At 50.6% G+C, this 11,011-nt stretch overlaps 1 protein-coding gene across 1 annotated transcript; it reads left to right on the forward strand.

The window, feature by feature from the left end:
- Positions 1–308: 308 nt before the first annotated feature.
- On the forward strand, positions 309–9,948 carry LOC116723065 (uncharacterized). The gene is made up of 2 exons (XM_032567614.1): positions 309–2,025; positions 9,431–9,948. The coding sequence occupies exons 1-2, from the start codon at positions 1,026–1,028 to the stop codon at positions 9,544–9,546; spliced, it is 1,116 nt and encodes a 371-aa protein (XP_032423505.1). The 5' UTR covers positions 309–1,025; the 3' UTR covers positions 9,547–9,948.
- Positions 9,949–11,011: the final 1,063 nt, after the last annotated feature.

Raw genomic sequence — 11,011 nt, forward strand, 5'->3', positions numbered from 1 at the left:
AACAGAAACAGAAAGAAAGAAATACATACCTGATGAAGACACAGAAAAAGTCGAAACGTCGTATACTGAGCACTAGGGGGCAACAAAGAGTAACAAACTCAAATTCAAATTTAACGGACGAGGAAGAGAACGGAAGGCTTGTGCATGTCAGTTGGAGAAAGACGGCGTGGCGGGAGGCTGTGTGGGGGCGCGGGATGGCCCGTGCATCACTCTCCTGTCGTCGGGCAGGCAAGAGCTTCCCCACACCTTACCCTAACCCTTACCCTAACCCTTACCCTACCCTAACCCTTACCCTAACCCCTAACCCTACCCTAACCCTAACCCTAACCCGCTGTCCAGTATCCAGCTGGCTTTTTCTTTTTATTTTCATTTTTATTTTCTTTTTTATTTTTTTATTTTATATCCTTACCCTCTGTGTTTTCCCTTAACCTAACCTCAGTGTCTGTATACGTGGATGAATGCATGTGTGATGCCTAAACCTAACCCTTGACCTTTGACCCCACCCTAAATGTGTGTGTGTACTTACCTGATGTGTCCTTACCCTAAATGTGTGTGGATGTTTTCGTGCTTGTGCAACGTCACTTACCTCCTGTCTCAAACCAATCCTGGTGTGTCAATTTAAATAATTTCTGCATTTTTTGTAAGTCCATGTGAACATTTTATTTAAAAAGAATGAAGAACAGTATCACAGGGGGTGCCTAACAAAATTTAAGTTGCAGGAATAATATTAAAGAGGGGGCCGTAAGAAACAGAAACAGAAAGAAAGAAATAAATACATACCTGATGAAGACACAGAAAAAGTCGAAACGTCGTATACTGAGCACTAGGGGGCAACAAAGAGTAACAAACTCAAATTCAAATTTAACGGACGAGGAAGAGAACGGAAGGCTTGTGCATGTCAGTTGGAGAAAGACGGCGTGGCGGGAGGCTGTGTGGGGGCGCGGGATGGCCCGTGCATCACTCTCCTGTCGTCGGGCAGGCAAGAGCTTCCCCACACCTACCCTAACCCTAACCCTTACCCGACCATGACGGAGCCTCTTCGTGGTGACTGGTCTCCACCAGGCTCAGCTGAGGAGGACACGCCCCCTCCACCACCTGCTGAGAACGTCACTCCACTCCCTCAGCGACAACAGAAATCCTCCAGCAGGGACACCACCTCTGCACCACAGGGGGGCCCCCCCTCTTCTTCTTCCTCTCTCTCTCCTTCTCCTCCACCGGAAGGGGCAGCATCCCCTGCCACGGATGAGGTCCTCCGCTGCATTTCTGGCTTCATCCAGGAGGAGGCGGGAAGGCAACATGCTGCAGCTGCAGCTCCTCCTCCTCTCTCCCACACCTCCAGCTCGGCGCAACTGGAACGCAGGGCATCGCTGAGGCCTAGGACGGCCCCCCTGCACCTCAGGCTCCAGGGCAGCACGCAGCGGAGACTCACCTTCAACCCCAGAGTGAAAACATCTGCTCCGGCGGCTGCCTCCTCCACCGGTGAGTCCACTGCTCCTCCACCTACACAGGTGACGGTTGCAGCCAGACAGGTGGGGACTCTAAACAAGGCCCGCCACTGGTCCCTGGACCTTAACAACAAATATATAATCCTGGGTGATTCTAATGTGGCCAGGTTTCCGGCCTTAAATAACCCAGACTTGCAGGTGGTCAGCTTCCCTGGGGCCAAATGGAGACACCTCACCCACCTGTTCATGAGGGCACCTGTGATGAGCCAGGTGGAGCGCATGATCCTCTCTCTGGGCATCAACCACAGAGCCCAGAGGGACAAGAGAGCGGCGGTGAGGGAGATGAAGGCGGCACTGAAGGCAGCCAGGACCAAGTGTCCTAATGCGCAGATCTTTGTTCCTGCCATCAACTTCTCCCTGACGCTGCCCTTCCAGGAACAGGTGACCCTGTCTCACATGAACATTGAGATCGCGCAGCTCAGCCGTTGCATCCCAGCACTGCCGAGACGGTCCTTCACAGTGGCAAAGGACAACATCCACTGGACCAAGCCCACGGCAGCTCGCATCCTCAACCACTGGGGTGAGTGGTTAAATTAGATGGCCCCAAGAGCCTTCACAGGAAGGAGGGGCATTCTAACCTTGTAAATAAAAATGTGTGTAACCTCTCTAATACGTTCACCCTCAGTGATGCACAGTGTTCCCTTTTAAACAAGGGCCTAACTTTTATCCCCACTCAGGGTAATAAACACTCGAAAAACATTAAAATGCAAATGAGGTATGACTTACAGAAGTACCACAGAAGAATCAAATTGGCCATCTATTATAAAGATGATGTTGATAATGACAACAATAACAATAGCTCACCTTTTATGCCGGAATCTGACTGGTCTCCTCCAATCGCCTCTCTTCCTCCTGAGGTGGACAAATTAATTGCCCAGGACCTGATTTATTTGGATAAAGAATTTAAATTTATTAAAACCATACCTAACCTAAACATTGAAGAAACAAAAGCACTCAGGGAAATAATGATCAATAAAAACATCATTATAAAACCTGCCGATAAAGGCAGCTCCATAGTCATTATGGACAGGGAGCAGTATCTGTGGGAGGGATATAAACAATTGTTTAATCAAACATATTATAAAAAATTAGACTCCCCAATTTATACCGATACGGCCCCCCTGGTTACCAAAATTCTAGACAATTTACATAAAAAGAAATTTATTAATGCTAAACAAAAATCTTACCTGCGTGGCTCCTCTGAGCCCAGAGCCAGGAGGTTTTACCTGCTCCCTAAAATCCACAAAGAGCCTGAAAAATGGAGCAAACCTCATGAAATCCCTCCCGGCAGGCCCATTGTCTCCGACTGCGGCAGTGAGACCTACCACACAGCAGAGTTTATCGATCATTATTTATATCCTCTTTCAATTAGGCACCAAAGTTACATTAAAGACACCTACGATTTTGTAGAAAAAATTAAATTAATCTCTCTACCTCAGGACTCTATTTTATTTACTATTGACATCGACAGTTTGTACACCAATATTGATATAAATGAAGGAATTAGTTGTATTAAAAACATATTTCTCAAATATCCAGATTCGAGGAGGCCAGATCGTGAGCTCATTCAACTATTGGAAATTAACTTAAAAAGAAATGACTTTGTTTTTGATGGCCAATTTTTCCTCCAAATTAAGGGCACAGCCATGGGCAAAAGATTTGCACCGGCATATGCAAATATTTTCATGGCTGAGTGGGAGGCTGGTGCTCTCAGTACATGCAGGAAGGCACCTCTGCATTACTACAGGTACCTAGATGACATCTGGGGGGTCTGGACTCATTCTGAAGCTGAATTCCAGGAATTCCTCCAGCACTTGAATACACATAACCCATCTATTACTGTAAAGTCCACTACCAGCGTTAAAGCGGTCGATTTTCTGGACACCACCACATACAAGGGACAAGATTTTGACACCACACATAAATTGGACATTAAAGTTTTCTTTAAACCTACAGACACACATGCTCTGCTATTCAAGACTAGTTACCATCCAAGGCACACCTATGCGGGCCTAGTCAAATCACAACTCCTCAGATTTCACAGGATTTGTACACAGAAAACAGACTTTGAGGAGGCAACTAGAACGCTGTTTTCTGCCCTTCGTAAGAGAGGATATTCCCGATCTTTCCTGAGAGCAGGCAGGAAGAACTTCCTTGAGTCCAGACCCCCCGATTCATCCCCTAGGATCCCTCTGATCACAACATTCTCCTCCTCAGCAGGACAATTTGTTTACAATGTTAAACAGAATTTTACTAAATTCCAATCTGACACTGCTTTGCTTCCAAATTATAAAATAATTGCGGCCTACAAAAGAAATAAAAACCTGAGGGATTTCCTCGTCCGTGCTGAGGTCAGACCCCTGAAGACACCAGGGGTCAAAGGTCAGAGTGGATTCTTCAAGCAGCTGCACTGGGTACAGAACAGATTTAAAAACACAATTTTCAAATCAGACCAATCAGGAAACCCCAAATCAAAAAATTGTGTTTATTTAATCACCTGTAAAATTTGTAAGATCAGTTATGTGGGTGAAACGAGGAACACTATCCTTACTCGTTTCACCCAGCACAGACATAACATTCAAAAACACAAAAAAACACACGTACCTCTAGTGCAGCATTTTATACGCCACGGCTGGGATGCAGTTTCAGCCCTAGTGCTGGAATGTAACCCAGCCTGGTCTTCAGCCCAGAGGAGAAGGGCTGAAAGAATCTGGATCCACAGGCTGGACACACGGATCCCAAAAGGTCTGAATGAGAGGTAGGCTCCACCTGGTGGACTCCCGACAGGATGGCCCGTGCACATACGGGGAAGGGGAAGAGGGTGAGGGGAAGAGGGAAGGAGGTTCAACTTCTTGGACCTCTGACCTTTGACCCTGAACCCAAACCCCAACCCCTAACCCTACCCCAACCCTACCCTTACCCTAACCCTTACCCTAACCTCACACAAGATTCTTCACTTACCCTAACCTCACACAAGATTCTTCACTTAACCTAACCTCACAGGAGTCAGAACGTCTCCAAAAAACCTCTCCCAGGACCACTCTCCAAGCACTCGGGAGACTCCAAAACGCACTCTGGTAAGGGTCCCACAAGTACCCCAAACTAAAACACTTGGAGCAATTTTACACGTTTTCACACATCCACCAACCCTGTCATGTCACACATCCCCGCACTCAGGGCGACTCCCTGAGCACGGAGAACCGACTCCCACCTCGATCCGACGCTCCTAGCAAAACTTGACAAATGAATGGCAGTCTATGGCAGCTATAAGAACGGAAGGGACCAGGCCCACCAAACTTGGAGGGAAGCTGGGTGGGGGCAAGGCCTGTATACACACCGAGTTTCAGCCCGAGAACCCTTACCGTTTGGGACTTACAGAGAGTGAACCGTTTTTTCAAATGTATGGGTGTCAATGGCAGCTATGTCAAGGGAAGGGGCTACGGCCACCAAACTTACAGGGTACCTGGGTACCCTCCGTGAGTACCTCGAGGCCAACTATGGGCCCCATAAGTCTTTTACTTTTTGACTTACAGAGAGTGAACCGCTGACTTTTCTGGTTTTCATCCTATATCCCTACCCTAACCCTTACCCTAACCCTCTAGTGCAGCATTTTATACGCCACGGCTGGGATGCAGTTTCAGCCCTAGTGCTGGAATGTAACCCAGCCTGGTCTTCAGCCCAGAGGAGAAGGGCTGAAAGAATCTGGATCCACAGGCTGGACACACGGATCCCAAAAGGTCTGAATGAGAGGTAGGCTCCACCTGGTGGACTCCCGACAGGATGGCCCGTGCACATACGGGGAAGGGGAAGAGGGTGAGGGGAAAAGGGAAGGAGGTTCAACTTCTTGGACCTCTGACCTTTGACCCTGAACCCAAACCCCAACCCCTAACCCTACCCCAACCCTACCCTAAGCCGAAAAAGTGTCTTAAAGCGGCCTTATCTGAGCTTCAGAAGCCCCCTAGAACCGCCCTGGATCAAAACACTTAGTCATTTTTCGCTCCTATAATCCTGCCGGGGGGATTTTTCTCCGTAAGGTCCCGAAATCCTACCTATCGCCCGAACGCGGGTGAAGCACCGATTGTGCCGGATGGGCAATGCTTTGGAGGCCCACACTTAGAAATTTTTTCAGCCCTGTGGCCCTGGTAAGGCAGGTGTAATTGAGTCAAAAAATTGCACTAAGTCCAGCCAGCACTTAGACTTTTTTTCAGCCCTGTGGCCCTGGTAAGGCAGGTGTAATTGAGTCAAAAAATTGCACTAAGTGCAGCCAGCACTTAGACTTTTTTTCAGCCCTGTGGCCCTGGTAGGGTGGTAGGACTTTAAAAGATCTCGCTGAACCAGCGAGGTCCCTGTCCTCCCAACGCAGAAGTGCACCGAGGCAGCATGCACACGACTGCGGAGGACAGAGACGGACCGCAAACAAAGCAGGGCGTACCACCTCCAGGGACCATCTCAGCTCCCCGAGGGCAGCTGTGATGGAACCGCAGGGGCCGTGCGCACCGCGGACGGGGCTTCACCGCAACCAAAGCAGGGCGTACCACCTCCAGGGACCATCTCAGCTCCCCGAGGGCAGCTGTGATGGAACCGCAGGGGCCGTGCGCACCGCAGACCGGGCTTCACCGCAACCAAAGCAGGGCGTACCACCTCCAGGGACCATCTCAGCTCCCCGAGGGCAGCTGTGATGGAACCGCAGGGGCCGTGCGCACCGCAGACCGGGCTTCACCGCAACCAAAGCAGGGCGTACCACCTCCAGGGACCATCTCAGCTCCCCGAGGGCAGCTGTGATGGAACCGCAGGGGCCGTGTGCACCGCGGACCGGGCTTCCTGAACCCTGTCCGCCTTCCACCGGGCTTTCACGCAACTCACAACCGACCCAGAGAGGCCACGGGCCCATCAGTTGGACCGAGGACACTCACCAGGACCGGCCGGAGCCCACAGCCAGGGCTCAGAGCTCCACCCGGTACCTCAGACAGCTCTGAAGCCGCCCACAGCGCACCGAATTCGGCCTGAGCCCGGTTCACCTTTGCCTGTGCTCCCTCGCTTCCATGGAGCTCACAACCGACCAAGAGAGGCGCCAGGTCCATCAGATGGACCGAGGACACTCACCAGGACCGGCCGGAGCCCATTGCCTTACCGCCCCAGCGTTTCAGACAACCAGAGAGAAATTCTGGAAAAACGGCTTAAAATGCTGGAAAAAGCCGAAAAAGGGTCCTAAATCGGCCTTATCTGAGCTCCAGAAGACCCCTAGAACCGGCCTGGATCGAAAAACTTTGGCATTTTCCGCTCCAAGCCCTCTTTTCCAACTCGCTCCTGTAATCCCGCCGGTGGGATTTTTCTCCGTAAGGTCCCGAAATCCTACCTATCGACGGAGCCTCGGTGAAGCATCGATTTTACGGGGAGGGCGGCAATGCTTTGGACAAACTTTGAACGGTTATCTCGGCTTCTGTGAACAATTTAAAGACGATTCAACCACACCAGAGGATTCTCCAGATTCTGGCCTTTCCGGCAATATACGGCTTTCCCCGGGGAAATGCATTTTTAAAAAAATTTATGGAGGTCGAAAATCACCGGGGCCTCCTGAGCCCCGAGGCCGACGACAGTGAGGTGCTTCGGATACGGCCGCCTGCACAGGGCCCCTGCTCTGGAAGTCCGAAAATTCAACTTTATCCCAGGAACACGGGGGTCACATGGCCGTGATCGGGGCATTGCTCCGGGCTTATTGATCCTAGTTTCCAAGCCGCTGGTGCCCGGGAAAGTGCATTTTCGAACCCTTTGACCAGTTAGGGTTTTTGATTTTTAATTCCGCCTACGGACGTCCCAGGAACCAGAGAACCACACCAGAGGATTCTCCAGACTCTGGCCTTTCCGGCAACATACGGCTTTCCCCGGGGAAATGCATTTTTAAAAAAATTTATGGAGGTCGAAAATCACCGGGGCCTCCTGAGCCCCGAGGCCGACGACAGTGAGGTGCTGCGGACACAGCAGGCTGCTGCATGGGGCCTCTCTGGAAGTCCGAAAATTCAACTTTATCCCAGGAACACGGGGGTCACGTGGGCGTTATCGGGGCATTCTCCCGGGCCTATTGATCCTACTCTCGAGGCCGCTGGTGCCCGGGAAAGTGCCTTTTCGAACCCTTTGGACCAGTTTGGGTTTTTGATTTTTAATTCCGCCTACGGACGTGCCAGGAACCGGACAACCACACCAGAGGATTCTCCAGACTCTGGCCTTTCCGGCAATATACGGCTCTCCCCGGGGAAATGCATTTTTAAAAAATTTGATGGAAGTGGAAAAATCACCGGGGCCTCCGGGGCGCCGAGGCCGAGGACGGTGAGGTGCTGCGGATACAGCGGGCTGCTGCATGGGCCCTCTCTGGAAGTCCGAAAATTCAACTTTATCCCAGGAACACGGGAGTGACGTAGGGGCGATCGGGGCATTATTCTGGGCTTATTGATCCTGGTTTCGAAGCTGCTGGTCCCCGGGAAAGTGTATTTTTGACCCCTTTGACCAATTAGGGTTTTTGATTTTCAATTCCTCCTGCGGACGTCCCAGGAACCAGAGAACCACACCCGGCTACTCTCCAGACCCTGGCCTTTCCGGCAACGTACGGCTTTCCCCGGAGAAATGCATTTTAAAGAAATTTTATGGAAGTGGAAAAATCACCGGGGCCTCCATGGGCCCCGAGGCCGAGGACAGTGAAGTGCTGCGGACACAGCAGGCTGCTGCATGGGGCCTCTCTGGAAGTCCGAAAATTCAACTTTATCCCAGGAACACGGGGGTCACATGGCCGTGATCGGGGCATTATTCTGGGCTTATTGATCCTAGTTTCCAAGCCGCTGGTGCCCGGGAAAGTGCATTTTCGAACCCTTTGACCAGTTAGGGTTTTTGATTTTTAATTCCGCCTACGGACGTCCCAGGAACCAGAGAACCACACCAGAGGATTCTCCAGACTCTGGCCTTTCCGGCAACATACGGCTTTCCCCGGGGAAATGCATTTTTAAACATTTTCATGGAAGTCAAAAATCACCCTAGCCGGACGTTGGGCACCAAAGGCGGGCTGTAGCCTGACGTTGCCCCCCCTCCCTCCCTCCCTCCAAAGCATCCAGGCTGGAGCCCCCTCCCTCCCTCCGAACCGGGGGATCCCACACTTAAGCACCCCCTACACGGACCGCACACACCAGAACGCACGGCCAGGAGGCCCGTGCCCCTGGTAAGGCAAAGAGAAGCAGCTGCAGGTGGGGGGGAGCCCTGGGGCCGGCCGTGGTGGCTCTCCTTCCGTCCTGCGGGCGAACCGCCCCGGAAGTTCGGTCGGCGGACGGGGTTCCCTAACCCGCTTTGCCCTAACCCGTCAATATTGACCAGGCGCACACTGTAAAAGCACTGTTTATGGTAGAGCTGGGAATGAAGTTGCTAGACTAGTCTACACATCGCATAGTAACCATTTTGATTGTCCCTAAAGGATGCTGATGCAGATTTCAGAAGGGAGTGTATCCTCAAAGCTCTCATCATCTACCTGGGAGAACGTGTTGAGGACCTTATAAAGCACAGGTGTCAAACTCCAGTCCTGGAGGGCCACTGCCCTGCAACTTTTAGATGTGCCTCTGCTGCACCACACCTGAACAGAATAATTAGGTCATTAGCAAGGCTCTGGAGAACTGATCTACACAAGGAGGAGGTCATTAAGCCATTTCATTCCAGTGTTTTGTACCTGTGGCACATCTAAAAACTGCAGGACAGCGGCCCTTGAGGACTGGAGTTTGACACCCCTGTTATAAAGGAATACATGGTATATCCAGATATTTTCTGTCACAATGATGATTCAACTTTATTCATCACGGGAGACCACCTATGCCATTATACAGTATATAGTGATTAATGAGGTGTGCCAGACTGCAGTTGTTCAGTTGCATATTTCGTATATTTTGCCTCAGGTCTCCAAGAAAGATCAAGCCGAGCAGGAGCTGGAGAGGACCATCATGGCAGTCTTAGTCTTCGGAGAGAATTCAAGCCTTCTACAGCAGCCCCAAGACGTTGGAATTGTCATTGATGGTGTGGAAGTCCTCAATGAGTTACCTTCTCTTGCAGCCGGAGTGGCAATGCTCTTTGGACTCTGCTATGCTCTTAACATGGAGTATCCACAGGGTTTCAGGTTCACCTTTGAGGCCCTTCAGAAGATCCTGATGGAGCTTGGTTCCAACAAGATGACTTCCAAGATTCGCAGACTCAGTGGTGAACTCAAAACTGCACAGTAGTGTATATTTGTGTGTGCTTAATGTGTGCATGTAGTTGCCACTGGCTTCTATTTAAGAGGTAGACCACCTCAGCAGCACTTTGTTATACAGGCTCACGGGGTCACTTTCATGGAGTGCTTTTGTTGGAATTTTAGTTCTTTGATGATGTTTAGAGATGCAACATTCCTTCAAGTTCAGATGTGTTTGAACAGTACAACTTTCCGTCCATTTAATTTAGCTTGGTAAGCCATATTGTCTTTATTTCATTGATATAGAGCAACAATGACATGTTTATATTTGTTTGTTTGAACATTCAACTTTTTTTTTGTCCTTTTTTACTTGTGAGGAATAAATGACTTTGAAAAAAAACTTGCTGGAGTGTGTTAAGTGTGATGTGAGTGATGCAAATTGTTTTTGAAACCAAGTTTATGAAATATAAAAAAAGACTTTCATGGTGCCAATGAATTAACTGGTGTTAATGCCTGAATATTAGTTTGGTGCAATGTATATATATTTGATTGGTTCAATTTCAATATTTTAGATTGGTTCCTGTGCAGTGTGGGATGGGTGGCAGCAGAGGGAGGGGACCCTGGCGGTCCGATCCTCGGTTGCAGAAACTGGCTCTTGGGACGTGGAATGTCACCTCTCTGGTGGGGAAGGAGCCGGAGCTAGTGCGTGAGGTCGAGAGGTTCCGGCTAGAAATAGTCGGTCTCACCTCGACGCACGGCTCTGGTTCTGGAACCAGTCTCCTTGAGAGGGGCTGGACATACTTCCACTCTGGAGTTGCCCAAGGTGAGAGGCGTCGGGCAGGAGTGGGCATACTTGTTGCTCCCCATCTCGGCGCCTGTACGTTGGGGTTTACCCCGGTGAACGAGAGGGTAGCATCCCTCCGCCTACGGGTGGGGGGACGGGTTCTGACTGTCGTTTGTGCTTACGGGCCGAACGACAGTTCAGATTACCCACCCTTTTTGGAGTCCTTAGAGGGGGTACTGGAGAGTGCTCCTCCTGGGGACTCCCTTGTTCTGCTGGGGGACTTCAACGCTCACGTGGGCAATGACAGTGAGACCTGGAGGGGCGTGGTTGGGAGGAACGGCCCGCCCGACCTGAACTCGAGCGGTGTTCTGTTGCTGGACTTCTGTGCTCGCCATGGATTGTCCATAACGAACACCATGTTCAAGCATAAGGGTGTCCATATGTGCACTTGGCACCAGGACACCCTAGGCCGCAGTTCGATGATCGACTTTGTCATCGTTTCATCGGATCTGCGGCCGTATGTCTTGG

Source organism: Xiphophorus hellerii, chromosome 7 (assembly GCF_003331165.1).
Source record: "Xiphophorus hellerii strain 12219 chromosome 7, Xiphophorus_hellerii-4.1, whole genome shotgun sequence".
NCBI classification, from domain to species: Eukaryota; Metazoa; Chordata; class Actinopteri; order Cyprinodontiformes; family Poeciliidae; genus Xiphophorus; species Xiphophorus hellerii.

What these genes read in the sequence shown, in the direction of transcription:
- LOC116723065 (XM_032567614.1), top strand. Translation starts at nt 1,026, where the DNA reads ATGACGGAGCCTCTTCGTGGTGACTGGTCTCCACCAGGCTCAGCTGAG. An exon ending in TCGCATCCTCAACCACTGGG is followed by an intron (nt 2,026 to 9,430) that starts GTGAGTGGTTAA and finishes ATTTTGCCTCAG; the next exon opens with GTCTCCAAGAAAGATCAAGC.